We start from the raw sequence: 25,585 nt of genomic DNA, 5'->3' as shown, positions 1-25,585 counted from the left end.
CTGTCTTCTTTTCTGGGTTTAGTGTATCATGCTGCTTGCTATATTGTGATTCTGATGTTTATAGTCACAGAGTTTCTGATAACAAAGTATCCAAAATATGCCCATTTCTCCAGGGGAAGCATTATAATAATTTATGACAAGTTTCTGAGATTTTTGTAGATGATTACTAGTAAAATTGTTGGTTTCCTTTCAGTTAATCTTATTCTCTTAAACATGTATTCTATTGTTTGTAGTTCACTGGAAGTAGATAAGTATAATAGTCTTTGGATGTCAGATTTTATAGCTCTGATCGTTTTTACTGTTCAGGCATCCCAAAGGAGGAAATTCTTAAGCAGTTAAATCATTAGTGTGATTTTTAAGAAAGTGACTTTTTTATACTACTTTGTTTTTATGATACTATAATCTGGCTCCAAGCATGATTAATAAAATTTGATATAAGAATAAATTTTAGATCAGAGAGGCGTGATCTGGCTGATCCATGTATATAATGTCTTATTTAATAGATCTTATGTTTTTCCAAGTATGTTTGTCTCTTTTTCATTGCTGTGTTGTGCTTAGTCATGTCCGACTCTATGTGACCTGATGGACTGTAGCCCGCCAAGCTCCTCTGTTCATGGAATTCTCCAGGCAAGAACATTGGAGTGGGCAGCCATTCCCTTCACAGGGGATCAGGAAGATCCCCAGGGATTGAACCTGGGTCTGCTGCATTGCAGGAGGATTCTTTACCATCTGAGCCACTGTAAACTAGGGGAAGCCCTGCAAACTAAGACACAAGCACATGTTTTTATAAATGCAATGGAGTTAAAATATAAAATAAAAATATGAAGTCAAATCTGTGTGTGTAACAATATAGCTTTTTAAAGTCATATCTGTTCTTTAAGAACGGGGCCTCTGAAAGAGATTTCTGAAATAGTTTTTGGATCCTTCTTATGGTCTTTTATTCTTCCGTCTTCGCTTGTAGGACTGCTCTCATGCTAGGATGCGAGTATGGTTGCAAAGATGCAGTAGAAGTCTTAATCAAAAACGGCGCTGACGTAACCTTGCTGGATGCCCTTGGCCATGATAGTTCTTACTATGCAAGAATTGGTGACAATCTGGACATTCTAAACTTATTGAAGACAGCAGCGGAAAATTCCAACAAAGGTACCAGCAGTTTTCTGTCATTAGAAAAGTGCTAGTTAATAAAGCGTGCTAATAAAGAACAGCTTTTTAAGATTTACATGGTAGAGCTACAGTATTGTAAGGGGCAAAACACTCCTTACTTTAAGCAGTACTGTTTCATCTCGCTCTCTGCCCCAGCTGTGCGGGTTCACATTATAGTCACTCATTTTGGGGCAGTGTGTGTTACCTTTACTGTCTAGCTTATCCAGTCAACCCTACTCTACTACGGAGTAATTTAAGAACCGAAAAGAAAGACCCAAATAACGGGCTATACTATACATATTTTTTGATGAGGGGTGAGGGATTTCAGGTCTCATACTTAAAAAGTCTTAAAGAATCATTGTTTAAACGTGCATGTAAAATATTCAATCAAGATTTATTGAATACTTGTGTCAAGTACATTTCTATGCTTATTAAAGAGAAATTGGAAAGTACAGAAAAGCACAGCAAGTAAAATTAGTCACTCATTCTGCCACTTCCCTGGTGGCTCAGATGGTAAAGCGTCTGCCTACAATACGGGAGACCCGGGTTCAATCCCGGGGTTGGGAAGATCTCCTGGAGAAGGATGTGGCAACCCACTCCAGTATTCTTGCCTGGAAAATCCCATGGATGGAGGAGTCTGGTAGGCTACAGTCCATGGGGTCACAAAGAGTCAGACACGACTGAGCGACTTCACTTTCTGCCACTGAGGAGCCTCTACTAACATTTTGAGCAATATTCTTCCAGTCTATTCACTATGCATAAAATTGAAGTCACCTGTAGTCAGCTATAGATTACCTTTTTGTAATATAGTTTGAAAACTTTTCCCTCATAAGTATTTTTTCTACAGTATGATTTTTATTGATGTATACAATTCAATCTGTTTACATTTAATTTGGTTAAATAATTTTCTATAGGTGTTATTTAAGTTGTTTATAATTTTTACTAATGTAAATAAGCATTTATTGACTGTCATTATGTGTAAATGTTTTAGCATGTTTTTATTATACCCTTAGAATCACTTCCTAGAAATTGAGTCAGGTGGTTTCAGGTTATGCACATTTCTTTAAGCTTTTGATATATATCAACAAGTTGCCTTCTCATTTAGGAGTGTTTTCAATTTTGCATTTTTCACCTCCCTTCCCTCCCTAGCATAGAATATTATCTACATGGATGTTATCATAGGAAAAAAATACTTTACCAATTAGATAGGCAAAAATGATGTTTCACTGTTGTTTTAACTGTAAGGTAGTAAGCTATAAAGAAACTTAGAAATTTATTTCTTTAATATTGACTTAATTATATAATTAGGGAATGGAAATCTACCTGAGTTAACCTTCTGTCTCACTGTTCCTCTTTCTCCTCTCTTTCCCTCTCTTTAAATCTTCAGGGAGAGAACTTTGGAAGAAAGGACCATCTTTACAACAGGTTAAAAATTATGTATATTGTACAATTTAAGTAAAGTGCTTGGCAAGCCTGGTTAATAGTTATATTTAACTGTTTTGAGTTTAAATTCATGTTGTTCTCTCTTCTCAGTTAATCATGCCCATGTAGAACCTAGGTTGTGAGATCCTGAGGCTTTATACAGACACTGTCGCTCAGCTTGAGACAGTGGGTCTTAATTACAGTGAATGTATCCAGTGGGCAATAAGCAACCTCCTGATCGCTGGTCTTGAACATCTAGCCCTTTCAAGTGTAAAATGTTGCACCTTGTTGAGATTCTTTGATGATGAATATTAGTCTGGCAGACGGTAGACAGTTTTCTATTCTCATTTAGTAACAGAACCAAATATATCCTGATGTGGGAAAATTCTTCCAGTGCAATAAGAAGTGAAGAAAACAACTCAAAAAAGATTATATATGTGATTTCAATGCCACTGTTAACATTTTGATTTTCTTTTTTGCTGTGTGTATTTAATGAGGACTTGACTTTAAAAGGGGCTCCATTTGTGGCTCAGCTGATAAAGAATCCTCCAGCAATGTGAGAAACCTGGGTTTGACCCCTGGGATGGGAAGATCCCCTGGAGAAGGGAAAGGCTACCCACTCCAGTATTCTGGCCTGGAGAATTCCATGGACTGTATAGTCCATGGGGTCGCAAAGAGTTGGGCACAACTGAGCAACTTTCACACTGACTTTTAAAACAACACAGTACATGAAGTAATTCATCCCCTGCACTAACTTTATTATCAAATCAGTACTTAACCCTGGTTTTGTGTCTCAGTAGATGTCTAATTATTTCCCCTGATCTCTTTGAGTTAAAACGAGTGGGGTTGCTTTATGCACTCTAACCATCTTGCCCAAAGCTAGTGTAGGCAACTCTCCTCTTCTGCTGGCTGTTCCCTTCCAGGCTTTCAGCTTTTCTCTAGTGAGAAGGACCTGAACACTTCCAAACCCTGAAGAGAAAGTAATCAGGTACCTTCTCAGCCATCCTGTCATCATTCTGCATCATTTCTCTAGCCCACACCTGAATCTGAAAGCTATATGAAAGCATGCTGCCCTTTCAGTCCATCAGAATTAAGTAATATGTCCATGCATGGGTCATGTCTGCTGTCACTTTTTTTTCCATCTGGAGCTCCAGTCTCCTTAGATAACCTTAGTTGGGGTAGAGGGAAATAAAATGTATACTCTTATAACTGTACCAGTCATCTCACCCAGATTTAGAGAAAAATGATTCTGAAATATACAGGTATTTAAAAGAAAGAATTCTTGAATATTAATATGGGAATGGTATCTTAATGAATGTTATCTAAATGAATTCATGGAATTAATATTCTACTAAGAACAATGAAACATTTCAGTTATTTATTAAATACATTTTATAATAGCTGTTATAAACAAGATTTGTTTCCAAACTAAAGGACATGTAATCCTTGTTATCAAGAAGCCTGTAGTTTAAGAATAAGATGTATTCAGTTACTGACTTTATGCCCATTACTGTTCTAAGTGCTGGGGATATCAGTGTTCAAAGTCCCTGCTCTCATGGAGCTCCCAGCCTAGTGAGAGAGATGAAGAATAAACAAATAGGTATTTAGTATCCTAGGAGATGCTTTGAAGACCAGCAGAACAGGATGAGGGGAGGCAGAGACAGAGGGCAGGAAGCTATTTTAGATGGTGTGGTCAGGAAGTAACATTCCAGCAGAGGTCTGAAGGAAGTGAAGAGGGAGCCAGGGGCTCTGTGGGTGAAGCCTCAAGGGCAGAGGGAATGGCAAGTACCAAACCTCTGATGAGGGAATGTGTCTAACACGTCCAAGGGGCAGTAGAGGGACAGAGGGACAGGAACCAGGGACCAGAAGAAGGTGAGGGCAGGACATGGTATGATGAGACTGGTCAGATTCCACATGAGAACAGACCTTTGGTAGAAGCAATGAAGCTAGAAATATAGTTTGGGCCATATTGTGGATATGAAGTATCATCTTAATGGGAACTTTTTTTCCCTCTAATTCCAAATCCAAGTTGATTTGAATGATAGTTTAAACACTTGAGTAAACAAAACTCAACAAATAATGCAAACCATAATTACCTTAGAGAATTAACGCATTTACTTTTTTGTTTTTTTTTTTAGCTCTCAAATTATTGTGTAGATTTACAGATCAATTTGGGCAAAAAAAAAGGTTATTTTCTCTCTTGTTTAATGATTGTGTTGTGTTTTTATTAAAGCAAATCTCTAAGCTGGAATAAAGTTTCAAAGCAGTAAGTGTACAGAAACAGATCGTGTACCAGCCAGGTCGTTTAGAAGTCTTCCATGTAGCTTTCGTCAGCGCATTGTCTGTCTCTTTCTTATCACACCCTCTGATATTTTATTCCATCAGTACTCAAAAAAACAATTTCCATATTTTCTTTCAATGTTAATATAACTCTCCCTTTTCTTTTTAAACACCAATTCCCTTGTTTTGGCAATAGTAGCTGGTGCTTTTTAGTATAACTTGAGTTTTGCCTCTAGTATAAATTCTTCTTTTTAAAATTTTGTGACTTTGGTGAAAATAGTTAATAATAGAGATTTTTAAATTCTGTTATTTTTTAGTATTTAAAAATAGACTATATTTGATTCCTTTAAAACCTATATTGTTAAATATCTTTTCCATTTGGAGTTTTAAGTGGAAACACTGCCACCTTGTGTTTTGTACAGGAAAATTAAAACTTTGATAAGCTGAAAATCACTAATTGGGTATATTTCCTATTGAGGAAAATGTAGTTTTCTTTATTCTCACACTGGGTAACCTGTGTTTTCATATGTTTTGCCAAAGCGAAATTTGTCTCAGATGCTAGATGAAGTAAATACGAAGTCAAATCAGAGGGAGCATCAAAATATTCAGGTAAAAAGAAAAACATTGGTATCTTCCTTTGCAGAGAATTCCAGTGTTGTTTGTAGTGAGGTTTGGGACAAGAAAGGAAGCAAAAATGGGAAGTGGTGTGGATAAGTAAGGGCAGGAAGAGAAGCTTGTTATGTTTTGTGATTCTGTTTTTTGCATAATTCCTTCTAAAAGAATTGACTTTTGATATGAATGTTTTTGTCAGTATTATCTTACAGAAAGTATTGTTTTAATATACATTAGGAAGTAAATAACTTTATATAACTTTCTGTTGATTTAAATATGTCTGTTTTGGGCCATAAATCATACCTTTGTATTTCAGAAAATTAATTATAATGACAAAATGATTATCACTGTGAATAAAACAAAATCTGAACATTTTCTTAAATTTTAAAATTTTGACTAAAAATAATTTTTGTTATCCACACAGTAATTTTACCTTTTATGTTCATTAAAGTGTTCAAAAAATAATTATTATTTGGGTTGCATTGGAAGATGAGCCATAATTAAATGGTTTACTTTGTGACAAATACCATTAAAATACAAGTTGAGTAACCATTTCTGTACAATGAAACAAAAGCAATTTGGGAGGATTTTATAGTTTACTAAGTAGTATTAAGAAAGTGAACTATAGCCTTAAATGTTTTATCAGAGCCCTGAAGTGATGGTTAGGTTGACAAAGTGTAAGAATATTCTTCACTTTTTTAAACTCATTAATTTGAGAGGTGTTTGGCAAAAGTTAAAATGACATATTCTTCTGCTATTTTCTATTTCTAGATGATGCTTTTATTTCTTATTTATTAGAATCATGATTTGCTATCTTATATATAGTTGTGTTTATTAGTTATCATAGGACTGTAATTTTCTACATTATTTCTCATGTATAGATTTTGTTATTTAAATGTCATTGAAATTATTGTATCTTTATACTTAAAGCTGTTTGTATATGTATATATTTATGATAGTGAGCTGCTTTTAGAAATTTCTTCCATAAGAGTTGCTCCTTTAAAGTTGGTCTAGCACCTGTTATCTTTACTGTTGAAGGATCTGGAGATTGAAAATGAAGATCTGAAAGAGAGATTGAGAAAAATTCAGCAAGAACAGAGAATATTATTGGATAAAGTCAATGGTTTACAGCTACAGCTGAATGAGGTAAATAATTTGCACGATACCAAAAACATCCAGAACTGTTTTACTGTGAGTCATCATCATTGTCAATAACAGTAACGATCTGGCAAGTCATGGTGCCAGATGCTAAAGGAGGTAAAATCAGGTCATTGCCCTTGAGGAAGGTTATATCGTATTAAGACCTTTATGTGAAACTTAATGTCAAATCTAAGAACAGAGAACACTGTTGGTCTACAGTGATAACACTGGAGTTGTGGGATTGGAGAGGAAGGAATGGACAGAAGTGAGGAGGAGTAAGTAAGAGTTTTAAGGAATTGATGGGTTGTCAGAAGAGTGTAAAGTGCTTGTGAACAAGGTTAGTGAGATGAATGAAGGACAGTGGAGAGCACAGAAGTGGTGGCACGGGCATTTTCTTCTCACATCCTTGACCCCACACTCAGCGACATGCACGTCTTTTTAAAAGATACTTGCCAAGCTCATGCTTCTTAAACTTTTAAGAGTGAAAATATATTTCTTCTTCTTTTTAAATTTAGGAAGTAATGGTGGCTGATGATCTGGAAAGTGAGGTAGGATGATTAAGTTTTACTTTAAAGCTATAAAATATTATGTAAATTGAAGAGAATATTGCAGTAGAAGTTTTAAGTCCTAAATTGAGATGGAGACAGAATTTCTTTTTTGGTTAATTGTTCAAAGGGAAAAACAAAACCTATATGTGACTGTAAACTTAGGTTTTGAGAATAGTGGCATGGGTTATTGTAGGCATTGTTGTTACTCCTCTGAATGTCTCATTTTCCATGAGACTTGTCATGAAAAGATATAAAATTCTAAGCATTATGAAGAAAATGTCTGAAAATAATATGACTTAAACCACAGAAATTTGAATTTTTCATAATGTTGTTTATATGTTTTGTATATTTTTAGTATATTAGTCTGAAGTTTGACTAATAGTTAAAAAATCTACCAGGTTAGAGAATTCATTAACGATAGTCCTCAAAGTAATTCTAATGCACATTTTCTGTAGTACGTTTTATGCACAGTATGATTCTGTGCTGTATTTATTCCTTTTCATTTCAGAAAGAAAAGCTGAAGTCCCTTTTGGCAGCCAAAGAAAAGCAACATGAAGAAAGCCTAAGAACTATTGAGGCTCTGAAAAGTAGATTTAAGTATTTTGAGGTACAGAAAGCTTAAGTAAAGTATTTTGTGCAACTTACAATGGAAGTGGTAAAGGGCTTGAAGTCAGACATGAATTTGAATTATCACTCTCTCTTTTATCACTCAGGTGATTCATTTAAAGTCTCTGAGCTTTTTGCTGCTTTGACAAAATTGGGATGATTGTTCCGTTTCCCACAGAGATGTCATAAAGGTTAAATGAAATAATTGAAATTGACTAAACCAACATTTAGTTCAGTTCTAGTTTCTCTTCCCCAACCTTGCTCTTTGTCCATTTTTACCATTTCAAGACATCATACTTTTAGCTGTAACATGACAATGGTTCTGATGGTGTTAATAAAAAGCATCATTTAAATGAACAGTGGTAATCCAGGACTATCTCAGAAAGAGCCTTGTGCATATACAAACTTGTTTGGTGAGGGTAGTGTGTTAATAAGACTCAGATCATATACTTATCTTTAGTTGACTCAGTTAGCTCTTAGTTTTTCCAAGACTATGTTTTTCTAAAAACTTTTAATCAAAATACAATATACATTAAAAAGTACATGTTAAAATGGATAAGTTGAAGGATTTTCACAAATTTGTCAGAAATCAAACCTCCCAGATCAGGAAATAGCACATCACCTTTATCCAGAAGCCTCATCATGCCCCCTTCACCAAGGGTTACCACTCTCTAGACCTGCAGCTGTATAGATGTGTTTTTCAAGGCCATAATACATATTTTTATAAATGTTGTTCAGCACTGGGGTCACTGAAGAGAGTAGCTAATTTGATGTGAGTCTTTTATCTTTATTGTGAGATATAACTCCAAAATACATAACAAAAGTCAATTTTTTCTTTGTAAATAAAAAAAAGAACGGGTACTGCTATGAAAAAGAATATAAAGACAGGGATGAAACTCACAGATATAATGTTGCATGAAAGAAATCAGACGCAAAGAGCACATACTGCATAATTCCTTTTTTATGAAGTGCAGAACTAGACACAGCTCGTCTATGCCGAGACAAGGCTCCTCTGTGCTGATACGGCATTCTTAGCACCCGACCAGCCTTTCAAACCTTCCTTTGTGCGCGTATGTGTGTGTGCTCAGTCTCTAAGTCGGGTCCGACTCTGACTCCCATGGACTGCGACCCACCAGGCTTCCCTGTTCATGGGGTTTTCCAGGCAAGAATACTGGAGTGAGGTACCATTTCCACCTCCAGGGGATCTTTCCAACCCAGGGGTTAAACCCATGTGTCCTGTGTCTCTAGCATTGACTGGAGGATTCTCTACCACTGAGCCACCTGGGAAGCCCCTTCTTTGTACATAACTTTTGTTATATACATGAATTCATCAGATGGAATCATATTATACATCCTATTTTATAAGTTTTTGCATTCAGTTTAATGGGGACATTTTCCCCAATCAAATGAATTTTTATGCTAGAAATAAACCATCCAAGAGAAAATTATAAGGTCCACTTCATTTGTGACCCAGTGTTTATGAAAGTGAAAGTGAAGTCGCGTAGTCATGTCCGACTCTTTGCGACCCCATGGACTGTAGCCTACCACACTCCTCCGTCCATAGGATTTTCCAGGCAAGAGTACTGGAGTGGGTTTCCATTGCCTTCTCCAGAGGATCTTTTCAACCCAGGGATCGAACCTGGGTCTCCCGCATTGTAGGCAGATGCTTTACCATCTGAGCCACCAAGCGGTTATTAAAAACTAAGGAATCATAATTTATAATATGGAATAGACACTGCCATCTCATCTCACTTGAAGGTCTTCATAAATTGCCACAAGCATTGCTATATTACGTGTAGTACTTAGTTTAGTTCAGTTGCTCAGTCATGTCTCACTCTTTGTGACCCTATGGATTGTAGCATGCCAGGCCTCCCTGTCCATCACCAACTCCCGGAGTTTACCCAAACTCATGTCCATTGAGTCGGTGATGCCATCCAACCATCATCTCATCCCCTGTCATCCCCTTCTCCTCCAGCCTTCAATCTTTCTCAGCATCAGGGTCTTTTGCAATGAGTCAACTCTTCGCATCAGGCGGCCAAAGGGTTGGAGTTTCAGCTTCAACATCAGTCCTTCCAATGAACACTCAGGACTGATTTCCTTTAGGATGGACTGTTTGGATCTCCTTGCAGTCCAAGGGACTCTCAAGAATCTTCTCCAACACCATAGTGCAAAAGCATCAATTCTTTGGCGCTCAGCTTTCTTTATAGTCCAACTCTCTTATCCATATATGACTACTGGAAAAACCATAGCTTTGACTAGATGGACCTTTGTTGACAAAGTAATGTCTCTGCTTTTTAATATGCTGTCTAGGTTGATCATAGCTTTTCTTCCAAGGAGCAAATTTCATGGCTGCAGTCACCATCTGCAGTGATTTTGGAGCCCAAAAAAATAAAGTCTGACACCGTTTCCATTGTTTCCCCATCTATTTGCCATGAAGTGATGGGACCAGATGCCATGATCTTAGTTTTCTGAATGTTGAGCTTTAAATCGACTTTTTTGCTCTCCTCTTTCACTTTCATCAAGAGGCTCTTTAGCTTCTCTTCACTTTCTGCCATAAGGGTGGTATCATTTGCATATCTGAGGTTATTGATATTTCTCCAAACAGTCTTGTGCTTCATCCAACCCAGCATTTCTTATGATGTACTCTGCATATAAGTTAAATAAGCAGGGTGACAGTATATAGCCTGACGTACTCCTTTTCCTATTTGGAACCAGCCTGTTGTTCCATGTCCAGTTCTAACTGTTGCTTCCTGACCTGCATATAGGTTTCTCAAGAGGCAGGTCAGGTGGTCTGGTATTCCCATCTCTTTCACATTTTTCCACACTTTGTTGTGGTCTACACAGTCAAAGGCTTTGGCATAGTCAATAAAGCAGAAATAGATGTTTTTCTGAAACTCTCTTGCTTTTTTGATGATCCAGCAGATGTTGGCAATTTGATCTCTGGTTCCTCTGCCTTTTCTAAAACCAGCTTGAACATCTAGAAGTTCATGGTTCATGTATTGTTGAAGCCTGGCTTGGAGAATTTTGAGCATTACTTTACTAGCGTGTAAGATGAGTGCAATTGTGTGGCACTTAATATGTAGGCATTTTCCTTATTTTTATAGAACAAGTTTGGGAAACATGGATATTTTAGAACAAGGCTAATTTTATGTTGTAACTCGTGCATTTGTTGTCATTTGAGTCATTAAGACAAAGTAATAAGTCCAAATTAAGTTTTTCAAATTTCTTATGTGCCATGGCCTCCCTTCACCCATGCACATATAAGCCCATTTACTACCTATTGCAGACTCTAGCATGGCACCCCACTCCAGTACTCTTGCCTGGAAAATCCCATGGACAGAGAAGCCTGGTGGGCTGCAGTCCATGGGGTCGCTAAGAGTCGGACACGACTGAGCGACTTCACTTTCACTTTTCCCTTTCATGCATTGGAGAAGGAAATGGCAACCCACTCCAGTGTTCTTGCCTGGAGAATCCCAGGGACAGGGGAGCCTGGTGGGCTGCCGTCTATGGGGTTGCACAGAGTCAGACACGACTGAAGTGACTTAGCAGCAGCAGCAGCAGCAGCAGCATTAAATTTTACTTAGAACAGAGAGCTTACCTAAGTATACATTCTTTTCCCATACCCTTGGGACAATAAGTATTAGTGGGACATTAATTTAGTTATTGAGGTGTGGGCCGTTTTTATCATGGTCGCTTATCAGAGTTTAACACACAGCCATTAATATGAATATAGACAAATATAGAAACATGATGTACATCGCATATCTTTACTCTTGACGGTATAGTATTTTAATTTCTGTTAGGTTCTTTGTACTTGGTTTACTTGGGATAGGGAGCAATCCAAGTATACTAACTCTTTAAAGAGTAACTTTAAGTAACCTCAAGTAACTTTAAGAGTATCTAAGATTTCTGTTATTCTCTTTTTCCTAACTGATGCATTGGTGGATTTATTATTACCTATAAGCAGCTCTTTGCCTCAGTTTTATTTCCTGCTCTTTGTCTCTGTTACCTTCAAAGGTAATTGGTGTTTTATAAATCTGAAATAAAGGGTTAGGCTAATGTTTTATAGTTGATGAGGTAAGGTTTCTGCTCCGCAACCGTCATATAGTAAATTGATTTCTTGGTGCGAATGTGGCATTTCCTTCCTTTTGAGGAATGTTCAAAGTTGTTTCAGTTCATTTGGAGCTTGCTTTTCTTTTGAACAGTCAAAGTTTTTTCTTGAAATACTTATCTGCTTTTCTTAAAATGCTTAGTGAAGTAGTTTATTCCCAACTGATCTCGCTAATTGTGCTTTGCCTTTTTCTGAATTTGAGTAGAATAATACCCAGGAGAAACAAGGAATGTTGAAAATGTGGTTTTATGACTGGATCATTTAGAGCTAAAATAGGTGCAGAACTTAACAAAATTGAAGCAGTATTCATCTAAAATATTTTAATGTATTCTTCTGATTTCAGAGTGATCATTTAGGATCAGGAAGTCATTTCAGTAAGTATAAAAGTATAGATTATCATTACAGTTCACCCAATTCAAGCAAAAAAGAATGTTTATGCCTCTTTATTTTGTCTGACTATATATGATACTCCTGCTGCAAAACTTAATCAACTGCTTGTATCTTATACCTCAGCATGGCACAGGGAAGAGGTTAAAATGACTCCTGTAGTCTCTTAGTAGAAAATCTGGTAATCACTGAGGCTCTGATTTTCCTTAGGACCTAAATTTTTAAATTGTGTATTGTACAAATTACCAAATTTGCCTATTGATTGTTAAGACATTTCACCTGTGATATTTGGGACTTGCTCTTTATTGAAAGAGATGTAAACATAGTTTTCTGATTTGGAAAAATCTTTGGATATAGCCTCATGCAGGTAAGCATTTTAAAATTATTTAGATGTTCCATAAATACTTATTTATTATTTTAAGACTTTACATAATTAATCTTCACTGTGTTTATTCTCCAATTTTAAAGTTTCTCTATAAAATCTAATTTTTTGCTTCCTATTGAATATTAAATTATTCCTTAGCTAAGTATAGTTGTAATATTTATCCTATAAATTGCAAATGATACCATTTTTATTTTGACTATAATATACATATTTTATAATAATCATTTAACTTATTTACTCTAACAGTTTTACATAATTCTAAAAGCCAACTTCATATCTACTCAAAAGAATATACATAACTTTCCTTATGTATATAGAAAAATAAGTAAAAATACGGCCATTTTAGAACAGGAAAACTTTATTTTGTAACTCATGCTTCTTTTTTATTTGAATAATAAAGGAGATAATAACACCAAATTAATGCTTAGCCTTCTTTGGTATGGATATTTAAGATATCCTTTATTTGGATTTATTTAGGGAAAGAGGATATGCTTCTTAAACAAGGTCAAATGTACATGACAGACTCACAGGTAATGTTTTGTTTTAAAAAATATTTATAAAAATATTTGTGCCTTTTTAAAAAGAGGAAAGCAGCATTGTTTATTTATCATCTATATATACATTGAATTAAGTTTTCATTATCAAAGAAAAATTGGTCTTGTAGTCTTGAGTTTAATAAAAGCAGATACGCTGTGTTTAGTGCCCTCTAGAGTATTTTTGGTGACAGTGACTTAAAAGATTTGAATTGCAGTTTCATTGTCTTTGATAGTAGGCCTCTATTCTTTAACAGCAGTTGGCCAACTCTTCGTATTTGCCCATTTACAGGGGAGACAGGTATGAATAATTCAAAAGGCATTCGTTTTGACTTTGAGAGGTCTTGTTTCTTGAATTCAAATGTGTATTCTATATTTGGGAAATTTACCTCAATATAAAGCTTCCAAGAGGGAGTATTATCTGATTCTATTACTTAACTGCTCTTCACTTTTAGTTTCCAGTGGATATAAGGTTTGCCTTCCTAGTACCCTAGTATGAATTGCAGAACTGATAAATATTTGGGCTTTTAAAGGTTTTATATATATATACCTTCATTATCTGTGGGCAGAGTGAATTAACCTTTATGATGTCTAGGGTCACTCTAAGTTGGAAACTGCTAAGATTCAAAGTTGAAAGAATGGATGTCAATTAACTGAATAATATTTAAGAAGATAAGATAAATATTTGATTATAGTAAAATAAGTATGGAAATCATGAAGCTGTAAGTAATTTGTTGGTAAATTATAGTAGTCTTAGTCTAAACATGATTGGTAAGTAGAAAGCAGACTGAGGCTGAGAAATTATTCCATGTTGTTAATTTTCTTCTTTGGGTTTCCCCGGTGGCTCAGTAGTAAAGAATCCACCTGCCAACGCAGACATAGTATTTGATCCCTGGGTTGGGAAAATCCCCTGGAGGAGGAAATGGCAACCCACTCTAGTATTTTTGCCTGGAGAATCCCATAGACAGAAGAGCCTGGCAGGCCATAGTCCATAGAATTGCAAAGACTCAGACACGCCTGAGCACTAAGCACAGCATGGGTTTCTTCTTCATCAGTGGGAAGGCAGTGTTAATTTAAGTGAACAACAGTAAAACCTGCCTATTAAAATAGTGGGACATACTCATAGCACATGGCTTTTATCAGTACTTTAAAAGAGCCCTTACTGTAATAGGGTGGATAGGGAAAAATATAAATAGTTAAATTTAATATTTCATGGTTATGTGTTCTGTGTTCTGGTACTTATGAAATATTTCAGTGAGAACTTAAATTATACTTCTTTTTGTCAGCATTTAATAGAAGAAACAAGGTGATTCAATTTTGTAGTAAGAGCATATGCTAAATGCTAATCTATCCTGTTTGAAAGAAGAAAGCATGTTTATATTTTGTGAATTGATTAATATCATTCTCTTGATTCTTATTCCAGCTAGGTTTATTTTGGTATTATTTTTATAATTTAAACATTACACTGGAATTAGCATTGAGGGAACTCAGAAGTCAATATATGTTATTAGATAATAATATATTATTCTATAAAGTTATTTGCAGATTTAAAATTGCAAAACCCTTGTTTTTACTCAAAGGCTCTGATGACTTTCTTCAGAATTTGAAGTTCTAAGTACATCATGTGCTGTAAAACATAGAAATAGTAAATGTATTTTGATCAGTTGACATTCATCGGTAGATATTATGGAAAGAGAAAGAGAAAAAAGTCCCCAGAGGCCACAACTGTTTCCTTCTTTGGTCTGCCAGAAATACATGTAAAGTGAACAGGCTTTCAAAATGTCACTGCATCAAGGAAATCATACCTAGAACTGTTTTTCTTACCTCAAAAATCAGTACTACTATATTTTTCTAATATATTAGCCTGGAAACCCTTTGGCTAGTGATGATGTGGCAACTTTAAAGTTTGGTAAATAAGTGTCTTCTTTAGGCTTTTGGGATTGGTATTTTATTGTGTTACTATTATTTTTGCAGTGTACTTCCACAGGCATGCCAGTCCATATGCAAAGCCGATCTATGTTAAGACCACTGGAGCTAGCCTTACCTAATCAAGCCTCCTATTCGGAAAATGAAATTTTAAAGAAAGAATTAGAAGCAATGAGAACTTTCTGTGATTCAGCAAAACAAGACAGACTCAAACTCCAAAATGAACTGGCTCACAAGGTGGCGGAGTGCAAAGCCTTAGCATTGGAATGTGAAAGGGTGAAAGAGGATTCAGATGAGCAGATAAAGCAACTAGAAGATGCCCTGAAAGACGTGCAGAAGAGAATGTATGAGTCAGAAGGCAAAGTGAAACAAATGCAGACACATTTTCTTGCCTTGAAAGAGCACCTGACCAGTGACGCAGCTGCTGGGAGCCACAGGCTGGCGGAGGAGCTGAGGGATCAGCTGCAAGACATGAAGGTGAAATACGAAGGCGCGTCCACGGAAGTGGGGAAGTTGAGAAACCAAATCAAGCAAAATGAAAGGTTAGCTGAAGAGTTTAAGAGAGACGAGGGCAAGCTGATGGAAGAGAAGAAGCGACTGCAGAAGGAGCTGAGCATGTGTGAACTGGAGCGAGAGAAGAGAGGAAGGAAGCTCACCGAGATGGAAGGCCAGCTAAAGGACTTGTCAGCCAAGCTGGCCCTTTCTATTCCAGCAGAGACATTTGAAAACATGAAGAGCTTGTTATCAAATGAAGTAAACGAGAAGGCAAAGAAATTAATAGATGTGGAAAGAGAATATGAGAGATCACTTAATGAAACTAGACCATTAAAGAGAGAACTTGAGAATCTGAAGGCCAAACTGGCTCAGTACGTCAAACCAGAGGAACATGAGCAGCTCAAGAGCAGATTAGAGCAGAAGTCAGGAGAACTTGGGAAGAGGATCACTGAGTTAACATCGAAAAATCAGACGTTACAAAAGGAAATCGAAAAGGTCTGCCTGGATAACAAGCTCCTTACACAACAAGTACAGAACTTAACAGCTGAAATGAAAAATCATTACGTCCCTTTAAAAGCAAGTGAAGAAATGAAAAAGTCGCATGATGTAATTGTTGATGATTTGAATAAAAAGCTTTCAGATGTGACGCACAAATATACAGAAAAGAAGTTGGAAATGGAGAAGTTGCTTATGGAAAATGCCAGTTTAAGTAAGAATGTCAGCCGCCTGGAAACTGTGTTCATACCTCCTGAGAGACACGAGAAAGAGATGATGGCTCTCAAATCCAGTATCACTGAACTTAAGAAGCAGCTGTCTGAACTTGATAAAAAATGTGGTGAAGACCAAGAGAAAATACATTCACTCATGTCTGAAAACAGTGATTTGAAAAAGACCATGAGTCATCAGTATGTGCCAGTGAAAACCCATGAAGAGATTAAAACTGCCCTAAGTAGCACACTGGATAAAACCAATAGAGAATTAGTAGATGTGAAGAAGAAGTGTGAAGATATAAATCAAGAATTTGTGAAAATAAAAGATGAGAATGAAATATTAAAAAGAAATCTGGAGAACACTCAGAACCAAGTGAAAGCTGAGTACATCAGCCTAAGAGAGCATGAAGAAAAGGTGAGCGGCCTAAGGAAGAACATGAAGAAGGTCCAGGACAACAGCGCTGAAATACTGGCTAACTACAAAGAAAGCCAGGAGGAGATTGTAACCCTGCATGCCGAGATCGCAGCCCAGAAAAGAGAGCTCGACACGATACAGGAATGCATCAAGCTAAAATATGCCCCGATCGTCAGCCTAGAAGAGTGTGAGAGAAAATTTAAAGCCACCGAGAAAGAACTAAAAGAACAGTTATCCCAGCAGACACAGAAGTATCATACCAGTGAAGAAGAGGCCAAGAAGTACAAGCAAGAGAATGACAAGTTGAAGAAGGAGGTCCTCACTCTTCAGAAGGATCTAAAGGATAAGAATGTTCTCGTTGAGAATTCTCATGAAACAGAAAGAGCATTAAGCAGAAAAACAGAAGAGCTGAACAGACAGTTAAAAGACCTGTTGCAGAAATACACAGAGGCAAAGAAGGAGAAAGAGAAGCTCGTGGAGGAAAATGCCAAGCAGACTTCTGAGATCCTTGCAGCACAAACTCTTTTGCAGAAGCAGCATGTTCCGCTGGAGCAGGTTGAGTCCCTGAAAAAATCTCTTAGTGGTACAATCGAGACACTCAAAGAAGAGCTGAAGACTAAGCAGAGATGTTATGAGAAAGAGCAGCAGACAGTGACCCAGTTGCGGCAGATGCTGGAGAATCAGAAGAACTCCTCTGTGCCCCTGGCTGAGCATTTGCAGGTTAAGGAAGCATTTGAGAAAGAAGTTGGAATCATAAAAGCTAGCTTGAGAGAAAAGGAAGAAGAAAGCCAAAACAAAACCGAAGAGGTCTCCAAACTCCAGTCTGAGATTCAGAATACCAAACAAGCGTTAAAAAAATTAGAGACTAGGGAGGTGGTTGATTTGTCGAAATATAAAGCAACGAAAAGCGATTTGGAGACACAGATTTCCAACTTAAACGAAAAACTGGCCAATCTGAATAGGAAGTATGAGGAAGTATGTGAGGAGGTTTTGCATGCCAAAAAGAAGGACCTGTCGGCTAAAGATGAGAAGGAATTGCTCCATTTCAGCATTGAGCAAGAAATCAAAGACCAGCAGGAACGATGTGACAGGTCCTTAACAACCATCACGGAGCTACAGAGAAGAATACAGGAATCCGCCCAACAGATAGAAGCAAAAGACAATAAGGTAATAATAATGCTTTAGGGAAGCATGGCCTGGTGTTGGCAACCCCAGGGCAGAACTGCCAGGGTACAATAGGACTCTTTAGTGTAGCACTCCACAAGACAGGTTTATCAAAGCATTGACAAAGTGACCATTAAATGCCACCTTTTTAGTGTGACTATGAATATGCCAAAAACAAAACTGAGTTGAGAAAAAGGTGAATTTACACAAACAGAAATCAAAAGCAGTTTTCCTTTTGTTTTCTCATCTGGTTCAGCCAAGAACTGTGGAAAGATAGGGAGACTCAAGATTCACTTGCCTCAAAAATGAATAATCAAAACCCAGGGGGTTTTAGGGCACCTAAAGAATGGGAAAGGAAAAAAAAAAATTAAACTACGTTTCTGGGCTGCAAGAAGCTGAAGACGCTGTAGAGCCTCCCAGAATTTGAAGCCTCCCAGAATCATGAAACTCACTCATACCAGTAAATTGAGCCCTCCCACTCACTGTACATCTTATCTTCCTTTAGACAGAATGTCTTTGTCCCTCCTTTCTACCTTCTCAGATTCTCTACATTCCTTCATGCCCACATCATCACTTAACTCCTTCCTAAAGCCTTCATTGGCCGATCTAGCCTGTTCCTCTTCCAAAATGTATGTTGTGTTTTGGTTTTGACATCCATTTACGGCATATATATTACCATGTCAGAATGATATGGGTGGTCTTCCCAGCCAGTTTTTAAGAGCAGATTCATAACTTATCTTTCCTTCTTATTGTTCATCCTCATTGTACAATTTACAGAACAGGTGCTCAATAACATTTTCAAAACTGGTAGTTGAATAAAGTATGTACTAGGAAGATGAGAAATCAGGGAGACTGAATGCAGTTTTATTTTACCCATTCAAATAATTATTAAATGCCTTCTACCTGCCAGGTGCTATGTTTAGTGCTGGGAATACAGTGACACAGCCCCAGCTTCAGCCCGGTCGAGTGGTACATGTCCTGACCTTCTGACTTGTCTGCTCATATGACCTAGAACTTTAGGAAATCAGTTATGAATATAATATGAAATTATGATAACAAGTAATTAATTTCCACTTATAATTGTTGTAACTTATTAAGCACATTCTACATACCAAGGAGCTTCCCAGGTGGCACTAGTGGTAAAGAACTTGCCTGCCAATACAAGAGACCTGAGAGACACAGGTTCGATCCCTGGATCGGGAAGATCCCCTGGAGGAGGGCTTGGCAACCAACTCCAGTATTCTTGCCTGGAGAATCCCATGGACAGAGGAGGCTGGCGGGCTACTGTTCATAGGGTCGGACATGACCGAAGTGACTTAGCACGCACACCCACATACCAAACATATGTTAGGATTTTACTTGATTTTCTTAACTATGAAAGATTTTCCGTGTACTGGGAGGAAATCATATACTGCACATACTGTTGAAATAATCTTGACAGTATTCATTCCTCAATTTTCTGCTATATAAAGGTAAATTTTGTGTCTCAGAGAATGAGCCCTGTGTAAAGATGTTCCTTACAAGTGAATAGATGACTAATACGTGTTTCTCCCACAACCTTTTTTCTTTTTTCATAAGATAACTGAACTGCTCAATGATGTGGAAAGATTAAAACAGGCCCTCAATGGCCTTTCCCAGCTCAGCTATGGGAGTGGGAGTCCCAGCAAGAGGCAGAGTCAGCTGATTGACAGCCTGCAGCAGCAGGTCCGGTCCCTGCAGCAGCAGCTGGCGGTGAGTACCTGGGACCTGCAGGGCTTCATGCTGATATGTGCAGGGTCACCTTTGCTTGTTTGTAAAATCTTATTTAGAAATCAGATTAATTTGTGCTCTGTTCAGATCCAAGAATGTAATCATTTTTGCTAGGAAGTTATTTATACTAGTGATACGATATCATTTTGGTGTGCTTGTTACGTACCAGGCACTATACTAAGCATTTTGTGTCCTTGATCTTTAAACTTGATCTTCTTCACAGTCCTACAAAGTTTTGTTTAGCCCCCCATTTAATTCTTAAGGACGAAAATATGCCTGAGGTCATACAACTAGGATTTAATCCTGGGACTTACTCCAAATCTGATAGCTTTCCAACTGTTGCAGACTCTAAAATATTGGTCCACTTCTTCCTTGATAGCCCAATTGGTAAAGAATCTGCCTGCAATGCAGGAGACCCCTGTTCGATTCTTGGGTCAGGAAGATCCGCTGGAGAAGAGATAGGCTGCCCACTCCAGTATTCTTGGGCTTTCCTGTGGCTCAGCTGGTAAAGAATCTGCCTGCAATGTGCGAGACTTGGGTTTGACCCTTGGGTTGGGAAGATTTCCGCTACACACTCCAGTATTCTGGCCTGGAGAATTCCATGGATGGTATAGTCCATGGGGTCACAAGGAGTCAGACATGACTGAGCAACTTTCACTTTCAAACTAAGGGAAGCTTCCCAGGTGGCACAATGGTGAAGAACCTGCCTGCCGATGCAGGAGATACAGGAGACCTGGGTTTGATCTCTGGGTCAGGGATATCCCGTGGAGTAGGAAATGGCAACCTATGGTAGTGTTCTTGCCTGGAAAATTCCAGGGACAGAGGTGCCTGGCGGGCTACAGTTCATGGAATCACAAAAGTTAGACACGACAGAGCACACTTTTTAAAATAATCTTTTATCCTTATGAATAAAGGTAGGCATTCTTATGGTTTATATACATTATATCCTTATATATTAAAAGAAAATATCTGTTTGTATGTGTGTATGTGTATATATACATATACATTCATAAATACCTGTGTGGATATGTATCTCTTTTATATATTAAAAGAAAACATCTGGATTAAGAAGGTGAAGTTGGGAGCTCAGTTCTAAGCCCTGCCACTTAAAAGAGAGTGACATGATACATTCCCCTTAATCCTTGGCTTCCTCATCCTTAGAACAGGATAATATGAACTGATTGCTTGCTTGTTTCCTTTTTTTAGTTGAATGAGCTGTGAGGCTAAGTAAAATGTAGCCCAATCAAATGTAAATTGTTGGGTACTATTTTTCTAATCTGTAGGAATTTGTTGTGAGTTGTTTTTGAATAGAAGAAAGTTATTTTTTAAAGTGTTCATTTTATAACACTCTTGGCCTACAGATTAATGATGACATATTGCTGATTTGGATTTTACCAAAAGGATGTGGTAGATTTTTCAGTATTCAGAAATATTTGTTTATTGTTTATTATGTTCATGACACTGTGCTAAGCACTGTCAGGGATAAAGAGAGTATACAGTCTCTGTCCCCAAGGGTTCTGGGTAGTTAGGCAAAATATATATCCATAAAAAATAGAATAATGAGACAAAAATATCAAATATAGAATTGAGTCTACGGTCCCGGGATCTAAGGGATGTGAATTGCCAGGAGGGAAAGGTTACTGATATGGTGGAGCTAGTTTGAAAGAGGGAGGGAGTACCTGGGCTGAACTTGTATGTGGATGGTGTTTTGGTAGGCGAAAGGAAAGCAGAGCCTCCCTCAGGCAAGGGAAACATTGTGAAGCAAGGCCTGGACATGGAATCAAGTGGCATGCGTGCCTCAGGGTAGCAAAAGGGCTCTAGGCTGGCTAGTCCTGGGAGCTGCGTCTGAGGCCCAGTGGTGGAGGCTGTTGAGAATCAAGCTGATGCTTTCCAGTTCCCTCTTACAGATATGAGATGTTAGGTATTAGCTAATGAGGTGTCACCCAAGATTTTTGAGTGAAAAGTTATATGACAGAGTTACCTGAGTCTCAGTAGCATGAAAGGGAATAAAGTCTAGAGACAGGTGATGAGATGGGAAGTTTTTGCAACAATCTAAAGCATACGTTAGTAAGTGTCTGGATAATTTCATGGCGTTAGATGTGATCTAAGGCAATAATTTCATATTGCCTAGGATGAGTGGCATTGCTTTCACTGTGAATGTTCCCACACTTTCTTTAGAAAAGTTTATACTATTATTTTGCTATGGAATTTTGCATCTGGTGGGTCCAAGGTGGTTTGTTATCGGAATATAGCGGGAGCACTTTAATAATACTACTGCTTAGAAGCATCAAGCCTGAGGACAGCGTTGTTACAAGCCTCCATGTGTTTGAAAACATGAATGCTGATAGTCTGACCTCCCCATCTTTCCGCACTTGTAGGATGCCGACAGACAGCACCAGGAAGTAATTGCAATTTATCGGACACACCTTCTTAGTGCTGCACAGGTAAAGTGGAACTACTCCTTTGGATAGGGTATCATTTTAGAGAAAATAGTTCTTTATTTTCCAGTAAATTTATGTGAAAGTCATTGATGTTTAAAGTAGTTGTACCCCCATATGCTTATTTTAAAATAATTGTTTCTTTTAATCATGGGTTGCATGTCTTCCAGAGAAATTTACAAAGCTGTGTGGCAACACAGCATCGTAAATTTAGTGTTGTCTCCATCTGCTTGTCACTCATGTTGTAGACAGTTTGGCAACATGTGATGGCAGCACACGTTACTAGTACTGCTAGCTGGAGGTAATGCCTTGACATCCACACATGGCTGTTGCTGAAAGAGGAGAGTAGAAAGAACTTCACTGTTTCTTGGTAGCTCAGAAGTGTTTCTTTGAAATGCAGAGAATACCAAAAAAGTGACAAGTGTGCACAGAATTGCAATAATATAAGAAAACAGAGGTTCTGTTAGAATATCAGTAGTATTTATTTATTGAGCCTTAATCTCAGTGACGCATAAGACCACAGATTGCCTTCTTGAGGGGTGTAATGAAAAAACTATTTTAAAAATCACACTAAGAAATATGTTTAACATATGAAGTGTTTTATACTTAATACTCTGTAGAAACACAGTCAGCATCTCCAAAATTCTTCGGGTAGATTTTTTGGGAAGACAGTTGAGACCATGTTAGAATAGCAATAGCAGGTGAGATGTAATAGAGATTGTTTAGGATTTGAAGTGTCCACACTGGGGGAAAAAAAAAAAAAAGAAGGTCATTTTTAGAAAAAGAACTAGGTAAAATAAAAAGGAAGAGATTTTTACAGTATCAATTTCTTAAAATGAAAAGGCCTGCCTTTTCTGTAGGAGATAAAGGGGAAACCAATGGAAAAGGACGAATAATATGGAAAAGTCTCTTTGGCTGCTTTCTTTTGAGTAGATAGAAGATGAGCTGGGGTTTGAAAGTTGTTATTACTATAATTATTAGAGAAGACTGTTGACGGACAGCAGGGTGGGGAGTTCTTTGGAGGGAAAATAGTAGAAAGTATAGAAGCTCTGTGTTAGTGAGGCTGAACTTGCCTGGCTCTGATTCTGGCCAAGGCGGGGAGCAGCATACTGAAAGACAGCAAGCCTAACAAGCCTATCAACTTTTTATCATGTGTGCTTCAGAAATACGAAATTATTTTCTACTGACTCCTAATGAAACATAACAAAAGCAATTGGCGTATGAAATAGTCTTGCCTTCTGGCATCATAAAGTTAACTAAGAAATTCAGTTTAGTCAACTATGGCTAATGTTTGGAATTTAAACATCCTGCTGTTAAAGAAACAGATTTTGGAAGCTAAACTTTTTCTATTATAGGAAGTGTTATGCTGGAATCCATTCAAGTGCTCAAGCAAAGGAAAAGGGAAGGGGTGGCTGTTGTAAGCCCACCAGTTGACTTGCATTTAATCAACCTCTTGCCATCATTTTAACTTTAAAGTGTCTCTTTCTGAATATAAGCAGATAGCATTCATGTTAAAAGACCTCAACATAACTAGTAAAAGGGGAAATAAACAAGGAGTTACCATTTTTCACTGCTGGGATTGGCAAACATTAAACAGAAGGGTAATCTGTAGCACTGGCCAGGGCACTGTGGAAAATGGACACTTATACCCTGTTGGTAGAGTGTAGCTTGTCATTATCTCTGTAGAGGGAAATTTTGTAGTACTTAGCAGAATTTAAAAATTGAGCCTGCTTTTTTGACCCAGCAGTTTCATCTCTAGGAACCTGCCGTGAAAGACATAAATGTCTATTTTTGAGAGAGTGAATAAAGAAATTATCATACACACAGTAGAATATTATACAATAATTTAAAATAATTAAGGCAGGGAATTCTAGTGGTGAAGACTCTGGCTTTCACTGCCATGGACCCAGGTTTCATCCTTGGTTGGGGAACTAGGCTCCTACAAGCCATGTGATGTGTCCAATAAATAAATGAATAAAAATAAGCAATAACTTGGGAAAGATTTCTGTGACACTAGGTGGAAAGGCAAATTGCAAAATAATAGATATGATCCTACTTATGTACAAAATATAAATATAAGAACCTTCATTAATTACTTTTCTGATAAAAAAAAAAACTTGGCAGAAGCAAAAGGAATGTTTCCTTGTAGTAGTTTACTTTGCTCATCTGTAACTTACGCTGCCTCTATCATCTGAGCCATTAGTAAAAAGAGAGAAAGAAGTTTGTCCATCTGTTCTCTGATTCTAGACATTTAGAGTCACTGGTGTGCACTACTTTTACATTGATTGTCCTTCTTTCTATGATAGAGCTCTACTCTGTCTTCCAATAAATTGTTTAGAATGTCACCACGATGGTGAGGATTTAGCATTTGGTGAATCACCACCAGGAAGGTCCTGTTATAAAGCCCCGTGTCTTACGAATTTGTGTGTGAATGAAGATGACGTGAACGCTTCTCCCTCCCCTCTTTCTCCCCAGGGTCACATGGATGAGGACGTGCAGGCCGCCTTACTGCAGATCATACAGATGCGCCAGGGGCTCGTGTGCTAGTCGGCACCCGCCGGCCCACAGCGGCTCTCCCTGCTGGTGCTGAGCATTCTCTGTGCCATGGCCTTTCTGGGCCTCGCTGTGCTCGTACAATTAAAATAAAGTGTGTCTTGATCCATCAGTAGGTTTTTAATTGAGACAGATATGTTACTGAGTTCTTTAATGTGAGTTCAAATCTTATATTCTGTGTATGTTACTTTTACAATTAGACAAACAACATTAACACTTTGGCTTGGATTGTTTGAATTGATTGAGTACCCAGTAAAACCTGAGCCAACTGAGTGGGTCCATTTGAAGAGGGATTAGGCGGAAATAATTATTTAAAGGTTTCTTCCAGAGAAATTAATTGGGTTGGGAGACACTTTTAAGTGGATCAAAAGATCTTTCAGGTCTTCAGTCAAGCCATGAGACCTCATGAAGTTTCAAGGAACACATGGTAACTTGGCCAAGTTCCATTTTTATTCAAGTAACTTAATGAATGCCTTTGATTTCTTTTGGAGGTACACATTTTTTTTCTTTTTACACTAGTAACATTTATGCCTTTTAAAGTAAATTTCATTTCACAGATGGTTTGCAGTGCTAAATTACATTTAGGTTAAGAACAGGCAAGGGTGGAATATATCAGGAATTCATAATAAAATTGCCTTATAATCTCCATAATGGTATCTTAATTTTCACTTGTGACTTTTCTTGCCAGAGTATGTAGAAAACTATGATTAATGGTCTACTAGATTTTTCAAAGTGTCAAAAGTTTTAGACATTTTTTTTTAGTAATTACTCTGACATTTGCTACTATAGTAACCAAGTGCTCATTATGTATGCATCCTCCAAATGTTTTGTACTTATTTATAGGAAAATTGCACTAATGAGATTAATAATGTAAAAGGCAGTTTTCTTGCAAAATTAGCATTCAAGAATGGATTTTAGAGGACAGATCTTTAAGGATTTAGACAAAGTGCAGTAACATAGTAAACTGT

General features: G+C 37.4%; 1 protein-coding gene across 1 annotated transcript in view; it reads left to right on the top strand.

Annotated features, from left to right (window-relative positions):
• The window catches only part of UACA (uveal autoantigen with coiled-coil domains and ankyrin repeats), an 88,337-nt gene extending 63,110 nt beyond the window's left edge, over positions 1-25,227 (top strand). The window contains exons 8-19 of the mRNA XM_052646479.1: positions 962-1,143; positions 2,531-2,568; positions 5,386-5,454; positions 6,496-6,603; positions 7,113-7,145; positions 7,654-7,752; positions 12,206-12,248; positions 13,118-13,164; positions 15,142-17,880; positions 19,456-19,608; positions 22,005-22,070; positions 24,540-25,227. Of these exons, the coding sequence (XP_052502439.1) occupies positions 962-1,143; positions 2,531-2,568; positions 5,386-5,454; positions 6,496-6,603; positions 7,113-7,145; positions 7,654-7,752; positions 12,206-12,248; positions 13,118-13,164; positions 15,142-17,880; positions 19,456-19,608; positions 22,005-22,070; positions 24,540-24,611 (3,649 nt within the window). The 3' untranslated portion in view covers positions 24,612-25,227. The remainder of the gene's footprint in view (positions 1-961; positions 1,144-2,530; positions 2,569-5,385; positions 5,455-6,495; positions 6,604-7,112; positions 7,146-7,653; positions 7,753-12,205; positions 12,249-13,117; positions 13,165-15,141; positions 17,881-19,455; positions 19,609-22,004; positions 22,071-24,539) is intronic.
• Positions 25,228-25,585: the final 358 nt, after the last annotated feature.

This window comes from Budorcas taxicolor, chromosome 10 (assembly GCF_023091745.1).
Source record: "Budorcas taxicolor isolate Tak-1 chromosome 10, Takin1.1, whole genome shotgun sequence".
Taxonomy (NCBI): Eukaryota; Metazoa; Chordata; class Mammalia; order Artiodactyla; family Bovidae; genus Budorcas; species Budorcas taxicolor.
This window is presented reverse-complemented; position numbering and strand designations above follow the sequence as displayed.